The 17692-nt window shown below is 40.6% G+C and overlaps 1 protein-coding gene across 2 annotated transcripts in view; it reads left to right on the forward strand.

Annotated features, from left to right (window-relative positions):
* The window catches only part of SH2D4B (SH2 domain containing 4B), a 119383-nt gene that overhangs the window by 41360 nt on the left and 60331 nt on the right, over positions 1-17692 (forward strand). For both annotated transcript variants that reach the window (XM_059729798.1, XM_014602621.3), the window contains exon 4: positions 479-626. In XM_059729798.1, the coding sequence (XP_059585781.1) occupies positions 479-626 (148 nt within the window). The remainder of the gene's footprint in view (positions 1-478; positions 627-17692) is intronic.

The following is a 17692-nucleotide window of genomic DNA, read 5'->3' on the forward strand; positions in this document are numbered from 1 at the left end:
ATACCATGTAGATGCTGTACTCTGTGCTGCTAAAATTAGGAAACTGTAAGGCAATTAAAGCAAACAATGAATTCCACAAATCCTGCATTAGAAGATACAAGTGGCTTTTGACTTAAAGATGTCACCCATGGTGATGTAGCTTGTGTGAAAGCAACAGGGCAATTTACAGAAATATGGCTAACAGGTATCACATGACAGCAAATTCTCCTTGCCAGATTTCAGGCAAGCAATCCTTTTTCAGTACTTATATGGCCCTGGCCACTGTAGTATGTTATGATAGTATTTAGTGTATTAATCTTCAGAACATCTTATGAGATAGAAAAGTATTGTTATTCTTATTTTATAGATGGGAAGGTAGTGAGACTAATGGTGATTTGTCCACATAGGAAGTTTGAGGAGAAAGGGGGATTAAATTTATTTCCTAAATGCTGACCCTCTTACTTTATTAGTGATTTATGTCTCACCTTCTTTCATTTAGAAAAGAGAAGAAGAAGAGAGGCAAAAAGGTGAAGAACTGATACGGCAACAGGAAGAACTTAGAGCAAAAGAGTTGTACTTGAGTCTCAAGCAAGCTCAACAACATAGCCAACATAATGAGCATGAGGACCAGGAATGGGCAGAACAGTGTGAGTAGAATTAATGTCTGAATTTGCATGCTGTGTACAAGTCTTAGCTAAAGACATGAAAGCTATAAGCATGTAAGACATTTATAAAATTCACACAAAAAAGTAATATGGAAAGGAAGCTTCTTTTTAAACCACAGAAAAAGGCAATATTCTAGATGAACTTACATTTATGATTTGGTTCTGGTGTCCAGCCTGGCTAAGTGCCTCAAGTTAAAATACTAGGGTTTTTTTTTTTAAAAGCACCTTGCACAGTGTGAAATAATGCATCATTTGTAGAAAGTAACTTATTTAACCATGTCTTTTCAGTTTTGCGAATTTTTCCTATTTAAAATTTCTTCTTATATGTTGGCATCTCTCTGTTTCTTTAATGGAAACTGCCTTTTGCCACTAATAAATTCTTGAAAACAGAAACGTTAACAAATATTGGAATATTTTGTGTTCAATGTAATTTGTAAAACTTAATTTAAATACAGAATATTTTGATCTGCATTTCAGTACCTCTACTGTAGGGCCAGATACAGACATTACACTTTTTCCCATATATGTGATTGGAAACTGGTCGGTAACTATAAAAGGAATTCGGCATGCAAAAGCAGTCTATACCCGTAAACAGAACAGAAGTTTGGCACACATAGACTGGTTTAAAAATGGCAGAACCCACTCTAAGATTTGTGTCCCCTCCCACGCAATCAAAGGGCAAGCACGCGTCCTGTTTGCTACTGATTTAAACTATTCCGCTATACTGGTTATATAAAATGGAGTGACTTGGATTGATTCCACCTCGGGCTTTTTGAATGTCTGTACCATTTAGCCTATAAGTCAGTGTGATCTTGTTAGCCAAATAGTTGCTTCCTTTCATGCTGGTAGGGCCAGACCCCGATGCCAGTACTCAAGCAGATTTCCACTGACTTTAGAGATTTGTTTTGTAAAGCATTTAGATCAGGGGTTGGCAACCCATGGAATGCATGCCGAGCATGGCAAGCAAGGCCATTTTCCTCAGCATGTGTTGGGGCTGGGGCCAGGGGTGGGGAGGCAGCAGCTGTTTGCAGCTGGCTTAGGTTCTGGGTAGCTACTGAAAGCCATGGAGCCTGGGCTTGGAGGCAGGGGTTTTGGATGGGGGGGGCAAGGGGCAGCAGGGCTGGGGGGCAGGGACTTTGGGTGGGAGGCAAGGGGCACAAGCAGGGCATCCTGCCATGTACCCCCTGCCCTCATTTTGTTTTTCTGGCATGCTGGCACTCTAGCACCTTCCAAGGTAGGCTTTGTGGGTTTTTTCAGTACTCCAGCCAAAAAATGTTGCCTACCTCTGATTTAGATCATAATCTTTAATAGATCTTTGTGTGATTTTGTCATTCCATAATGATCATTGTTCAGCTTCTTTTATAGATCATTGAAATATTTATCGATATAATTTGTGTGACCAGCAATAATTTAGAAACCTAACAGAAGCTTGTATTTATCAGTGACCCAATTAAAAGGGAAATGACTACCTGATGGTGTGTGTTCTATATACAGTTAGTCCAAGCCAGGCTGCAGGGACTAAAATGTATTTAGATCTCTCAGTCATATAGTTATAATTTGGGGATAGGCTGTGTACTCACTTGTACATGGGTGGAGTTCTCACTAATGATGAGAAGTACACAGTTTTACTGAGGGAAGACTATACTTCATGCCTCCTCATCTATATTGGTTTGATTACTCTGCACAAAGACAGGAAGACTAGCTCTAACAATTACATTGTCTTAATTATGTGCAACAGGAAGGTTAAAAACTAAAACTTTTAAAACAGCATTTGTGGGAGGGGGTCAAAGATAATTGTGTGGTGAATGAGATAATTTAGTATCTTCTGAAGTAGGGAAAGCTAAACAATAAAGGTTATGTTGTGTAGTGTGGCTAATTTACAGAAAAGGAAAACTGACAGAAGTAAAACACATCTCAAACGCATGAGATAAGGTGACATATTTTTCCCTCCACTTACTGCAAAAGTCAGGAGACTAATTGTCATAGTTCAGCCACCTGCCATTGACATGAAACTAAATCAATTGATACAGAATTAATTTGCTATATATGACACGCTGGTGTCAAATGTGGTAGCTCATTGACATTATTTTTGATAAAATAAAATGAACATACATTACATTTTCTTTGAAGAAAATAATTATTTTCTGTTAAATAATGTAAGTACGGGATAATTTGTTCATTCCAAAAGGGAATTTATATTTTCTTGTCTTCTATGTCTCTGAAGGCCACAATAGACATTACACTTCACAACCCAATAATGTATTACAACCCGTAACATGACACATGTGCATGAGGTTAAATCTCATTTAGGGGCCTGATCATGGCTTGATATCAAAAGTTTGATGGACATAGTTTAGCTGAACCAGATGTAGTTGAAACAGGTTCTGTGACTGGTTTGTAATGTCTATCATGCAAATGTGATTTATGGTCCACCTGCATTGAGAGTTATGTAATTTGTCCATCAGGTGTAGTTCCAGAGCCTGCATTTTCTTATCTCCATGCTTTGTTGTTCTGTGTGGGTGTGAGTGAGGTAAAATAGATAAAGCAGGTGTTGTTACTGCAAGTGCAAAGTACTCAATTATCACCTTGGTATTTGCCAACTTTAAAATTCAAGTAGCCACTTGAGCTAGGAGGTTTTAGCAGTGGGATCTTAGACTGTCCTGCAGCTATAACGGCTCAGACATGGGTGTGAGAGGGCTCAGACCAGGCCTGATCCATGCAGGGCTCACACATGGGGGTGAGAAGGTGCTGAGACAAGGCATGCTTTGTTCAGGGAACAGACATGGGTGTGAGATGGAGCTGAGACCAGGCACACTCGATGCAGGGCTCAAATATTGGTGTGAGATGGAGCTGAGATTGGGCATGTTTGGTGCAGGGCACAGACACGGGTGTGCGATGTATCTGGTATTTACCAGCACTGAAAGTAGCTGCTTGACATACACAATAGTGGGATGGGCAGTGTCTTGTTTTAGGAGGTTTCCCTCTCATCCTCCAAGCAATCCCCCTTGAGGTGTGGTTGGGGTGGGATTTGAGGATCAAGGGCAAGCTTGGTGTCAGTGACCATGATCTGATTACTTTCTCTGTCCAACACAGGATGGGCAAATCCTCAACTTTGGGAAGGCTGACTTCCACAGACTCAGGAGACTGGTTAGTCAGGCACTAAGGGCCATGGCCTCCTAGGAAGGGGAGTCCATGAGGAATGGTTGTTCCTAAAGAACTCAATCCTCAAAGCGCAAGTGAAGTCCATCCTGTCCCACAGGAAATGCAGTCAGAGGGCAGGGAAGCTCCCTTGGTTCAACAGGGAACTTGTGGGTCTCCTAAAACAAAACAGAGAAGCCTGCACCAGATGGAAAACTGGAATCGTCACCAAGGAGGACCACTCCGCACTAGCCCATACCTGTAGGGAGTGGGCCAGAAAAGCCAAGGCAGCAACCAAACTCAGGCTAGCCACTGGAATCAAGTATAACAAAAAGTCATTCTGCAAATCTGTGGGAAGTCAGAGGAAGAACAAAAGCAACATTGGTCCCCTGCAAGATCAAGTGGGCCAGCTGACACCCAAGAAAAGGCCAATCTCCTAATTGATTATTTTGTGTCAGTTTTCTACCTGCCCAAGGGGGTCACACTGTCAGATAGGATGCAAAGCAACCAGGGCTTGGGAGATGGGCCCACGACTGATGCAGATCAAGTGAGAGAACACCTCGAGAGTCTTGACATCCATAAGTCCTTGGGCCCAGATGGATTACACTTGAGAGTCTTAAAAGAGCTGGTGGACATCATAGCATGCCCTATGGCCAAGATATTTGAAAGCTTGTGGCACTTGGGTGATGTACTGGAAGACTGGAAAAGAGCCAACGTGGTCCCAGTCTTCAAGAAAGGGAAGACAGAAGATCCAGGGAATTATAGACCTATCAGTCTGTCTTCCATCCCTGGAAAAATCTTGGAGAAAATTATCAAAGGATACATCTGCAACAGGCTAATGGAAGGCAACCTACTGAATGCCAGCCAACATGGTTTTATTACTGGAAGGTCTTGCCTGACCAACCTCATCTCCTTCTATGACCAGGTGGTGCATTGCCTAGACAACGGAGATGAAGTTGATGTTATTTATCTGGACTTCAAGAAGAACTTTGACTTGGTCTCCCATGATATCCTCATGACCAACCTGAGGAACTGTGGCCTCAACCATCTCATGGTCCGATGGCTGGGAAACTGGCTCCGGGGTTGAACCCAAAGGGTACTAGTTGATGGGAATAAATCAATGTGGTGCCAGATTACCAGTGGAGTCCCCCAGGGCTCAGTGCTTGGGCTGGTAGTCTTCAATAGCTTCATTAATGACCTGGATTTGGGCATCAGATGCAGACTGGAAAAATTCATGGATGACACTAAACTATGGGGGAAGGCGGTCACTCTGGAAGAGAGGCGGGGGATACAGGCTGACCTGGACATGCTTGCAAAGTGGGCAGACCTAAATCTGATGGCATTCAATGTAAAAAAAATGCAGGGTACTCCACCTTGGGAGAAAAAGCCAGCATCATAGTTATAGGCTCAGTGGTGCTATGCTCACTAGCACCGCGACCGAAAGTGACTTGGGGATCTTGATTGACCACAAGATGAACATAAGCCCCCAATGCTGTGGCTGGCAGAGCAAACCAAACTCTAGGATGCATCAGTTGATGCATCTCGAGCAAAACCAGGGATGTCATCCTCCCACTTTACTCGGCCTTAGTGAGGCTGTAGCTGGAGAACTGCATCCAGTTTTGGGCCCCCCACTTCAGGAGGGATGTGGATAAACTCAGGAGAACTCAGAGGAGAACCACCTGTATGATCAAAGGCCAAGAGACCAAGCCTTACGAGGAGAGGCTGAGGGACATGGGACTCTTCAGCCTGGTGAAGAGAAGGCTCAGGGGGGACTTGGTGGCAGCCTATAAGTATATAAGGGGGGGGGGGGTGCATCAGGATCTGGGAGAACAGTTGTTCATCAGAGCTCTCCAAGGGATAAGTAGGTCTAATGGCCACAAACTTCTAGAAGGCTGATTTAGACTCGATATAAGGAAAAAATTTTTGCAGTCTGAGTGTCCAAGGTCTGGAACAGACTGCCCCCAGAGGTGGTGCAAGCACCTACTTTGGACTCATTCAAAAGGCATTTGGATGTTTATCTTGCTGGGATCATCTGATCCCTGCAGACTTCCTGCCTCTGGCAGGGGGGCTGGACTTTATGATCTTGCAAAGTCCCTTCCAGCCCCTAATGTCTATGAAATCTATGTATTGAAAATGCTAGCTCTCTGCCAGGAATTATGGCAAGTTCTGCAAACTCAGATCCTCCAAATAAAGATGGTTCTGTTGCTGCCAACACTGTACCAACAATGAAAATTCAAGTATGCGTACAGATACAATTCAAGACTGTCATGGTCTCAACAATGGAAAGGGCAAAACTTCCATTTATTATACTAATAAGAAAGTAAGATTCCATGTTAGGTGTAGTGACGGAAGCGTTACAGTAAGAAAAAGAAAAAGCTTTTAGCTCTGTAAAGAAATAATTATAGTATGACCTCCCTTTATGTTGTAGCAAATGACTGTTTTCTTCTTCTTTGGAGGGGTAAGAATGATGTAGGTTGCTGGAAGCATTAGCACTCCTAATGAAGGAATGTTGTCTTAATACCTGTCTTGTGTAGTGTGCAGTGTGGGAAATTTATATTTTGAAAGGAAGAAAAGTATACAGATTAAATGTATAATTCAACTCTTTTGTTTTATAGCCTGATTCAATTAATAAAGGAGAGCATCAACACGCACTCCAGAAGTGCAAAATACAAGGGATTTCAAAGCATTTTGTAGACAGAATTAAGCCTCAAAATGAGCTTCTGAGTAACATTGAGCTTTACTCAGTACAACTGTATTTGAGGAATGTGGTGGGTGAGGTGTAGGAGTAACAGCCAGGGCAGGAGCCAGGCACTGAGCTACTGGAGGCCTGTGGGGGCAGTAGGGGTGTTGGGGTCTGGGAGGGCAGCTCAGGGCTGGGAGCTCACACTGGAGCTCTGTGAGCCCCCACCCTTGCACAGGCCTTTCAGTCCTTGCCGGCAGCTCCCCAACCTTCAGTGCAACTCCCTGAGACAGTGAAGCATTTTTTCAGCTAAGCTATGGTGAGGAGGTGGCTGAGATTTTATGATCCTATGCGTTATGCTCTGTTACATTTACCCTTATGCTAACCCACAATTACTTTACCTTTATGATAACTAGGCTGCTGTAGCCAAAATAAGAATGCCCACACAATCTTTAAGTTGTACAAGCAAATGGATAGAAACTGGAAGGCTAACACCTAGAAGCAATTAGTGAGCAGTCAACTTGGTAATTGCTACCATTGTGAACTCAAGTAGCCCCTTGACCAGAAACAATGGTGGGGTGCTCTCCTCCCCACCCCCATCCCTGCCCACCTTAAGAAGAAACCAGGCTCAGAATAGCAAGCAAATAAATTTTATTCTTTACAGAGAGGAAAGCTTTAATTTATTTTATATACATACATACATATATACATATTATTAGTTACAGATAAATAAATGCTAAGGTATTAAAGCTAGCTACTTAAATCTTAAATATTTAAGCTTATAATATTCATTTATTTATTTAAGGCAATATATTTAAGCTTGCACAGATTTAAATTAAAGCTAAGTAATTAAAGCTAAATTAAAATTAAATAGATATATTTTCTGTCTAGAACAGCACCACCCCAAGCATGAAAATTTGAAGTACATGAATATACCCTGTCAAAGGTATCATGGTATCCATCCAGTGGTGCTATGAGGTACATAACTTAATACACATGACCAATTGAACATATATCACCCACATCTACTTTGGCATGCACCTAAATTGGATGCAGTTGAATCACATTTGGATAAATCACTTGTACGTGTATCAAGGCCTTGAGGGATTCAGTAGGTTGAAGGAAGAAAACTTTTCAGTTTTATGCCAGGAGGGGCTATGCCATTTTAGACCAGCTGACAATCTGTCCCATAGAACTATATTTCAGTTTCTTACACAAATGCTGGATATAGAAAGATATCACATTTGTAACAAAGGTACAAACCATGGAAAAAGATCTTTAGACAGAAATTGTTAACAAAACAAAATACTATAAAATTTACTAAAAATAAATAAAAAAACAGTAGCCTTTTCCTCTGTCTTTGTACTTGTTTTCTTTTTTAACATTGTTTTAAAACACCAAAATGATTTTTCTATTACTATAGTTTGCTGGAATATGGGGTATGGTATAGCTACTGTGATGGGAGAAAATGGAAAATGAGGGTCAAGATATGAAAGGAGGCAGGTTGCTGGAGTGCCAGATTCAGTTAGTCAGCACCATTTCAACTGCATCTTTTTTCTGATGTACACTGTTTGCAACCAGTAATTTCTGTTGTATAGACAAGGCTTTAGAGAACTTTGTAAATATAAGGGGAATCTAAAATAGCACAGCTTCTTCTATCACCCTCAAGCCCTATGTTTTGTCAAGTAAGGATATATTTACACTGTGGGCAAAGGCATATTTACACCATGGCTGCAAACAAGCATTCGCAGGGCCCGGCTCATGTTTAGGAGGCTTAGTTTAAGCTGCATAAAAAATTGAGCCTAGATTGCCATGTGCAAACATTTGTCACTCACCAAGAGGGGGTGTGGGCAGCTGGAAGCAAGTAAGTCAGGGGGCTGGGCACAGACCCAGGCTAATAGGTAAGAAAATATAATAGGTAAGAAAAATCAGATGCAAAGTCTAAAGGTGTCCCAATTATTGAACTTCATATGTGGAGAACCAGAAGAGAGGAGCATAGCTAGAACAATGATTTAAAATGCATATGTTAAGGTTAGCTTGAGGAATTCTGAATGAGCATAACAACACTATGCTCTTCACTTTTCAGTTTGACTCTAAATACTGCTTTCTCCTTTGAAGTTGTCCTCAGGTTCCCAACTGGAACATAGAAACGAATACTTGTACTACTGCTAGCTTTGCTGTAATTGCGGTCAGCACTGTTTCACATCTTTCATAAACACTAAATAAATAAATAAGCACATGAATACATTAAAGGGGCACAAGTAGATGCAGCATTAGCATTTTTGTCATTGCACACCTGCAGTTGAAGATATGTTATCCACCAGGATCTGGGCCAGGTTCCATCCAGTCGTATCTCCTTTAAGTCAGTCCCCTTCACTGAGCAGTTCTAGGGGTCAGGGCTGACAAGGAACAGCAGTGCTAGTGCAGCTGTTGTGGAGAGTGAACGTGGCAATGATATTGATGACACTACTAATTTATTTAGTAGATGGAATTTAGAATGGAATGAGGATTCATCTCTCATCATCACATTATCCCTCAGCTGTTTATTGCTGAGGCAGTAGGCAAAGTGTTGCTAAATTTAGTTTCTGTTGTTCAGTTTGTTTCTGTGGTTTGCTGGATTATGCCAAATAACAATAAAAGCTCTAAGAACTGCAATGCTAATTGAAATATATAATTTTAGTGCATTTTAACACAAAAAAATGACTAACATTCAATATCCTGAATAATCACCACCATAACAAGTTATTGATGTTGAAAATGTAATTATACACTAAAACTTCATGTGGGTGACACATGATAGGGGCTTCTTAGAGATAATTTGTGAGTTGATACAGGGAGCAAATATATTAGTGGACTAATATGAAAGTTAATCATGGAGAAGTGTGAACCAAAGAAGTCCATATTTCAGGCCTGGTAATAGACGATAATATGGTGAGACTGAGAAGTGAGCGCTGAGAATTAAACTTGAAGCACCCCTCAGAAAATGCCAGGTCTTCACTTTGACTTCAGAAAAAAAGTAGAGCAATACTTTGATTGCAAAGATCTCAAAAAGACTACAACGGATCAGAAAGTTTTCAGCGCTGTCTCTGGGTTTGTCTTGTGAAATCTCTGGCTTTAGCTATCCCACAGATATCACATCTCCAGGTTTATTTTGTGAATCATGTTTGCATACCTAACCATTGTGTGGCATCCTTGAAAGGATCCCAGGCATCCCGAGTGTCAGAGCACAAGTTGTGAATCACTGGGATAGATACTGCTTATCACAGTTGCTAAGCATTGTGCTAACGATCTATGATGAAGTAGGAATTTTCTATTTCACAGTCTCTAAAAGTGGCCTGTGGCTTTTGCAAAACAGTAAACAAAGGACTTGAAAATTATCAAAGGAATTTGACTAATAAATAGAAATTTCATTGAATATCAAACACATACTTCCACGCAATAAGTTATTTGCAGAAAACTATAAAATGTACTTAGTGCTATGTTAATACTGTTTGGCCAGTCCCAATCAACATAATTGCAGTGAATAATAAGCAGAGCAGAGTGAGAATTGCTAAAATTTTAGATTTTTGTTGACATTTTAAAAGGAATATCCTTAGGATGTTGTGTTGATGCATCCTGTTTGTATTTGCCTTCCACAAAATGCACATGAACAAGTTTACTGGCAGAAATGTAAGATGAGAGGATGAATTTTAAGTGAATAGGTCCCAGTTTAGCAATTCCTTTAAGCAAGTTCTTAGTTTGAGGTATGTGTTCATATTTGAGTAGGGACAGGATTAAGCAGGACATGCTTAAAGATAAACAGATTTCTGAACTGGAAGTATATTGCAGAATATATATGTGAAGCCAATTTCCAATTACAAAACAAAGATGTACCATGTGACCCATGTATGCATTAAAAAGTTTGACGTTTAAATCTGGAATACTAAATAGCAATAGTTAATTGCTCTTAAATGAGCTACAGGCGAGGAATTATTAACCAAGGCATAACTGAAACAAAATAATTTAGAAATTGGGATGCATATTCATGGACCATATTTTGCAGCATTCATCAGCTTTAGCTGTGACTCATAACTCTTCAAAAGCAAAAAACAGACCATAAAATGGTCTTAATCTTTCACAGCTGATGAGACTCATTTGACTACAGTCCCAGCACAGCATGAATTAATCCACATCAGTATCAAAAGATCTAGCATTAGAATCCTGTGAGCTCTGCAAACAGGGAGTTCCTGAATCTAACTGAAAATATAAAACACAATGCTGTATTTTAGGAAAAAAGATCATTTGGTGTGTTTAGGCAAATTGTAGGGGCTGGTAAACAGGTCTAGAATATGTCAGGTCAAATCAAAACTCTGCTGAACCTCATTTGTTTTCCCCAAGCTTTAGGACTGGTTAATAGGTATTCTATTCCCATGTTTTTCTCTTACAAGCTTTGAAGATTGTTTTTTTCTGTCAGTGCAGGTCTATACTGCAGTGATCATTGTAAGTGGATCGTATGCAGGTATGCCCTACCTAGTTGAGGTAGCAATATCAGCAAAATTGTGGCAACACAGCTTGATACAGGTTAGCAGCCTGAGAATTTACCCAGTTCTTGGTAGATTTTGCTGCCCATGCTGTTATGGCTACACTGTTATTAATATCTATGCTAGGTACCTGAAAGCTAGCTTATGAGCTACAGTGCTTTCAATGTAGCTATGTTCTTAATTAAAACTGAATTAAAAAAAATAACTCCATCGCATACTATTGCAAAACAGAAGGATAAAGCAGGATACTGGACTTCACAGCTGGAGACCTGAGTTCATTTCCTCATTCAGCCAGCAGACTTCTTGTGTAGCCTCAGCACACCAATTTATCTGGCTCTGTTCCTGGTCTGTTCAAAAAGCAAATGGTTTCTCTAGTTCACAAAGAAGCTGTGATGGTAACATGCATTAATGTGGCAAGGTACTCAAATGTCTGCATAGATAGATGGATATTAATGACATAGGTCCACCCATGTTGGATATCAGCAAAAAAAACCCTTCTCACTGGGGCAGGGGGTGGTGAATCACTGGAATGGGTTACCTGGGAAGGTGGTGGAATCTCTATCCTTGGAGGTTTTTAAGGCATTGATCAGGGGATTGGATTAGACGATCTCCTGAGTTCCATTCCAATCCTAATTTTCTATGACCTATGGAGTTTAAGGCCAGAAGAGCCCAGTAGTGTGACATCTGATGAGAATATGCTGCAATTTGTTTCATACCTAGGGTAAGTGTATACAATGGACTATATTTTGGTAGTCCACCAAGAAAAGCAATCCGCTTGTGCATTAAACAATCTAAATTACTTCTGCCTTCCTATTGGAGAAAGACTGCAGTGAGATCTGAAAGGTAATAAGGAGCACAGAATGTGTCTCATGTGCAAGTGTATAGTGTAATGATAGCTGTGACTGGTTTTGATCCAAGCAAAATATTTCCCTTTTAGAGAAAGCTAGGAGGTAGGAGGAAATTGAGAGTGACACTGAGTTATAGAAGGGTTTGGTAATTAAAAAAAACTTGACCTGAAGCATGTTACACTTCCACGAGTTGAACTTTGATGTCTGAGCATGTGGGACTGTGCAGAAAGAGTAGGACCAGCCCTAGAACCTACATAGTTTCGATTGTGAATTTTGAAGAAGGCCCTTCATGGATGCTTGATAGGTAGGGGTGGAAACAAGGTTGACCTTTGTCTATAGTTTCATTTCCCCTTAACAACAATGGCTATCCAGCCATAAATTAATGTTACAAATCTTGAATCAATAACTTCAGTTAATTCCCTTTAACAGTCCTTGGGCTTCTAAAGGAAATTCATTTGAAAGGGGTGGGGGAGGGGGTACCTTAAGAGCACTGTGTATGTTCCATATGCTTTAGTGGACAATTTGGGGGTAAGATATAGTGCCTCCATTTCTGATGAAGGTATTTGAAGTGATTAAATGAAGAGTACAATACATTTTTCTTTCTAAAGGAATGACCAGTAAGAAACCCATATGGTTGGAACCAATTTTCAAGTAGCTCCCATTAAGGAATACTTGATGGGAACACTGCAAAACACAAAAGATAAAACAGATAAATATATGAGAGAGAGAGGAGGATGTAAGTCATAGTTCCAACGTACTTGGAAAAAGGCTAATTACTTTTGATGTTCAGTTGTTCCAACCAAAGCTGCTCTCCTTAATGCTTTGTACTTAAACTGATCTGGAAAATGTAGTCCAGATCACTGACTCCTAATGATACATGTGCTAGCTTATGTATATTTTGCATACATCTGGCCACATTGGAGTTGAAATGCTATTGTTGCAGGAAATGGAAGAAGCAGATACTTTGTTTTCTTACCATTCTCTCTCTTCCAGATATACAGGGAAGCCTGAAGTATCTATATCATGGGAATAGAATCCTATCATGGGTTCAATAGAGAAGTCAGGGAAGACGATTGTGTTTGGAACTATGTTAGCTGTGCTATAACTGTAACACAGGTCTACCTTATTTTTTTTAACATGCAGCATTATAATCATAGCTCATCATCAGTGCTGTTCTTTGCATTCTTTTTAGGATAATGCCAAGACAATAATTAGAGCAATTATTGTCGATTTCTTTACAGTCTTAAAAAAATAAACAGGAAAAGCTTTCCAAGTAATACTAGCGACACTAAGGTTGCATATTAGGATCATGTCACTGTCCACTAAAATTCAGCCATCTCTAGATTAAGTAATAAAATCTGTTTCCCTGTTAATCCCCTCTTTGCAATAGTACAGTCTGCAGTACTACACTGGAAACTGCAGGGTGCATTTAAAAGGTCGACAGAACTGGAATTCTGCCAATGTCATCAAAACACAAGACTGAAACTAGATAGTTTTTCTTGTATTGCTTGTTAAATTTAATCTATTTTAATTTAATCTCTCTACCCTTCTGATACCACATGCCCTTTTATTGTGGACTTTACTAAATCCCCAAACTTCCTGGCCATCCCTTGGCCACTTATTTCTTGTGGTTCATTCTTTTGGTCTTTCCTGGTTTCACCGAGTGCCCTAAAACACACTTAGGAGTGTACCTTTGCTCGATTTAGGTTTTATAATCCAGGTGTTTGGAGTAAATTTTGGGAGTGAAGCAGCTGGTAAGAGCAGATAGAGTAGGAGGGAAAATATTCAATTTAGTATATTCAAAAGGTTGAGGATCAGTTGTTCATAATTTGGATATATCCATATACATTTTTGCTTGTTTCATTTGAGGTATGAAAGCTAAAGGCATATAAGCATCCCCATTGCATGTAGTTTTCTACTGTACAGTGCTAGCCAAGATATGATTGCTATAGAGGAAGAGTTTGTATATGTGAGAATTAGGGTTGTTGGGCATACACAAAAAACTATACTTGTAGAGCTTCCCTTGTTTTTTTAAAACATCTTATGTACACTGAGAATTGCACAGTGAGTGCTCACCATTTATCAGATCATTTTCTTCTGGTGCCTCTGGCCCCATTTTGATGATGTTTTAAGACACAAATAACCTCAGGGAGGGAAATTATTCCACTACAAAACAAAACTTTAACATCCAGTAAGCAAATGTTAAAAAGAAAATCAAGCTACTGCCTCCAGTAGCAATTATCAATCCTGCCACAACCACCCTAGTTTAGAGCATGGATGAGGATGGCCCTTAAAGCTAAACCAAAATTGTGTTTACTGTTCATCTGGGTGGTGGAATAGCTACTGATAGATACTGAAGATAAGTGATAGGATAAGCGAACAACATATTGTCTGCAATGAAGTTAACACCCACAAAAGTGATTTAGTGGAAAAATATGACAAAATAAGCAGTCTATTTGAAGTTAATATAGGCAACATTAATAGTCCCTATTGATGTATTAGTAAAATTATTTCCTATTCACTTTTTTGCTGCCAAGCTGTCATAGGTTTTTCAAACACTCTCCTTCTTGAGTATACAAGGTTCTTTGGGTAAATGTGATATCTTTTATGAGACCAACTAAATAGTTGGAAAAATTGTTCTTTGCAAGCTTTCAGGCACAAACATCCTTCTTGAGAGTTTGCTGGAATTGATTTAGGTTTAGCATTACAATGTTCTACTTCTACAGCTGTGCCAGCTAAAAATGTGAAAAGATCACACTCTCTCTACAGTAAGTATCCTGGCAATTCTTCCAATTTGGTTGCAGCTCTGCAAGCAGAAGAAGCCTTCTTCTGGCAAAGTTTGTGGCTTTTAGGGAGCTGTTGTAACTCTGATACATCCTCTGGCATATGCTGTATCTACTCTGAGGAGCTCTAACACCCTAGCAGTTGTGCCAGCAGGCTTGTAGCGTAGACAGCTCTAACTGTGCTAGGAGAGATCACAATGTTTTAATTGGGGCTGGCTAATGTCAGTAGTCAAATGCTAATTGACTGTATGTTAAACAGGTGTAGAAAATTCCTTTTTTTCTGTCCTTTTACTACACAGATTTCCAAATAAGAAGTGTTTGAATGCTTTAGTTAAGGATGTCTCATTTGAGGGCACCTCAGTAAAGAGTATCAGTCTGCTATTTGTAGAAATTCAATTTTACATGTTAGTGCAACCCAATAGTTGGTATAGTCATATGTCACCCACCCCCTCACCTCCCTCCCTTATACCAATACACATATAGTGGGAGTGTTTTATAGCACTAGATAGAGCCTGGTTCTTTAGCTCTAACTGCAGAAATTCAATTTTTGTGTTCCCCTGTGAAAGCGCCAAGCAACCTTTTCCAATTAATTTCATGTCTCTTTAGTTGTTTAAGATGTTTTCTATTGTAAAAGGCAAAGCAAAACAACAAAGATGCAACAGGGGAGTGATCCTTAATCTAAATTTAATTTTTATAACCAAGTGTGGTGCAAGGAAATGTCTTCTGGGACTCAAACAACTGGTGAAAGCTGAGAAAACAGGTGGAGAAAGAGGCAGCCAAGGAAACCTTTGAAAGAGAGAAATGCTATGCTGCTTAAAAGTGTACGAATGAGATATTCATAAACCAAGGCCTAGTACAGCAGACATGTCCTTTTTGGCAGGCACGTCACAGATTATCCTTGTACCCTGCCCAAGTGCCACTCTGATTATCCTATCTCTGCCTGATCTGATGCTCTGCTTTCTGCTCCCTGCCCTATTTGTCACTGAGCTGCCTGTCTCCTCTCTGATCTGTCATGTGCTACACAAAGGCTGCCCATGCCAACTGGGGCACACATGCAACAGGTTAGCCACCCTGGCCAAGTATATTCTGTACTCCTTCTCTTAGGAACTGCTTCCCATGGTGGAAGGACACTCAGCATATACTGATTGCTTTGTATTTTATATTACTTGTATTTTATATGTATTTTATATAACTTGAATGAAATTCAGTTATAAGAAAACATACATTAATAGCAATACATTCTAGCCTAGGTGTGTTGTATCTGTTGTACCTCAATCTATCAAAGAACTTAAGGGTGTATTTGTCTGTGTAAATAGTCCAATTGAATTTTTCTACGCATGTGCTGAAAATTAAACATTGGAACATGTTCTGTGCCAGAACAGAATGTTTGGTGTATGTCTGGTGTAGCTGAATGCATGAGGTTAAAGATTAAATTTTTCATAAAGCAGCCAATGTGTACATGAAGTGTTTCCTGTGTAATAACCTACTGACTATAAACAGACATCATCTTTGGAGCAGAATCAGCTGTGTCAAGATGCTTTCTGGCACTGAAGATCTGGTTCATTGGCATCTACAGGTGTTGTTGGAAGTGTTGTCCTGCAGAATCAGGCCTTTGCCACTCTTGGGGCTTCAGTCTAGTTGCTGTCCCATGAGTGTGGAAGTGAGAACATATGTTGCAGGAATCCCCTGCAGGGTTCTCCCTATAAGCACAGCACGGGGGCTTCTATGTAGGTTCCAATACTTGCAGATGTGCATCCTGAGTCAGGGTGCAGCAGCCTGATATGCATGCTGTGGGAATTCCCATGATACAATAAGCAAATAGTCATCCTCCCATGTAAGTCATCACAAACTGTAGCTATCTTGGGCATGCCCCATGACGCTACCTAATTAGCTCTGCAGTAAACATCTCAATATCTACATGTATGGCCCTATTAAGCTGCAGTAAACTAATAAACTCCACAGCAGGGCAGTGCTTGTAAACACAAGTACTACCCTCCTGCAGAGCATTTTTTGTGCACAGCATGTAGATGCTGATCCAGCTGGTTGAGGCACAAGCCCAGATGCTGACCCAGATACCTACTGACTAACCCCATACTGAAGCACCCTTGTGCCCCAGCCAGCCCCTCCACAGCATGTTGAGCCAGGCAGAAGCAGCCCCAGGGTGGCAGGCTTACCCTTGGGGCCCTCTGCCAGTTGGGATACCCTGACATTGCTTAATGTGCTTCAGTCCCAGGCTCATGTTCAAACAGTGCACTCAGGAGCAATAAACTGTGGCATGATAAGCACTAGAGTTTATTGCCTCGTATTAATTCCATGTGCAGATGTGCCCCCTTGGGAGCAGCAACATTTTTGGATACTTGAGCACTTCAAGGGGCTAGGACATCTACTTGCTCACAATTTCTGCTGCCATACATTCTTTTTTATGGTGACACAAGTATTAACCAATACTCTACCCATTCTTATATGATTGGTCATTGATCTAAGACTGTTTCACTTGTGGCATATTTTCTACAGCAGTGGCTATGTTTATAACATGTGATAACATTGGATGCAGACAGAAGTGAAAATTTTCATCTGATCTGGCTACAGAAAGTTTTCTATAGCCATGACCTAACACAAGTGCATGACTGAAGACAGCTTCCAAAATGGCCATTCAATTGAAAATATGAACCCTCATTGCCTAAAGCATTAGATGAAAACATTTCAAAACACAGTGTCTTCTGTATCTTCTGTCTGTGCTGCCTCCCAGCCTCGCATTGTTTTCATAATGGGAGGGAGTTTGGTCTGGAGTTTCAGGTGGGTGTATTGGAGCCCCCCGAGCTGGGGGGGGGGGAGGGGAGCTCCAATTCACCCATCCCATCCTCCAGTGCTAGATGGGGAACTCCTAGAATAAGCTCCATCTGTTCCCTTTCTGCCCTTCCATTCTGAAACAGGGACAGGCTGGGAGAAGGACGGGCTGTTGCTGGGGGAAACCAGCTGCAGGTTTCCAGCCAGCAGCTAGATTCCTCTCTCCCCTGGAACCAACAGTGAATTTCTGTTTGGTCCAGGGATCATTGTAACTCAGAATGCTTCCTGTAAA

This window comes from Alligator mississippiensis, chromosome 6 (genome assembly GCF_030867095.1).
Source record: "Alligator mississippiensis isolate rAllMis1 chromosome 6, rAllMis1, whole genome shotgun sequence".
NCBI lineage: Eukaryota > Metazoa > Chordata > Crocodylia > Alligatoridae > Alligator > Alligator mississippiensis.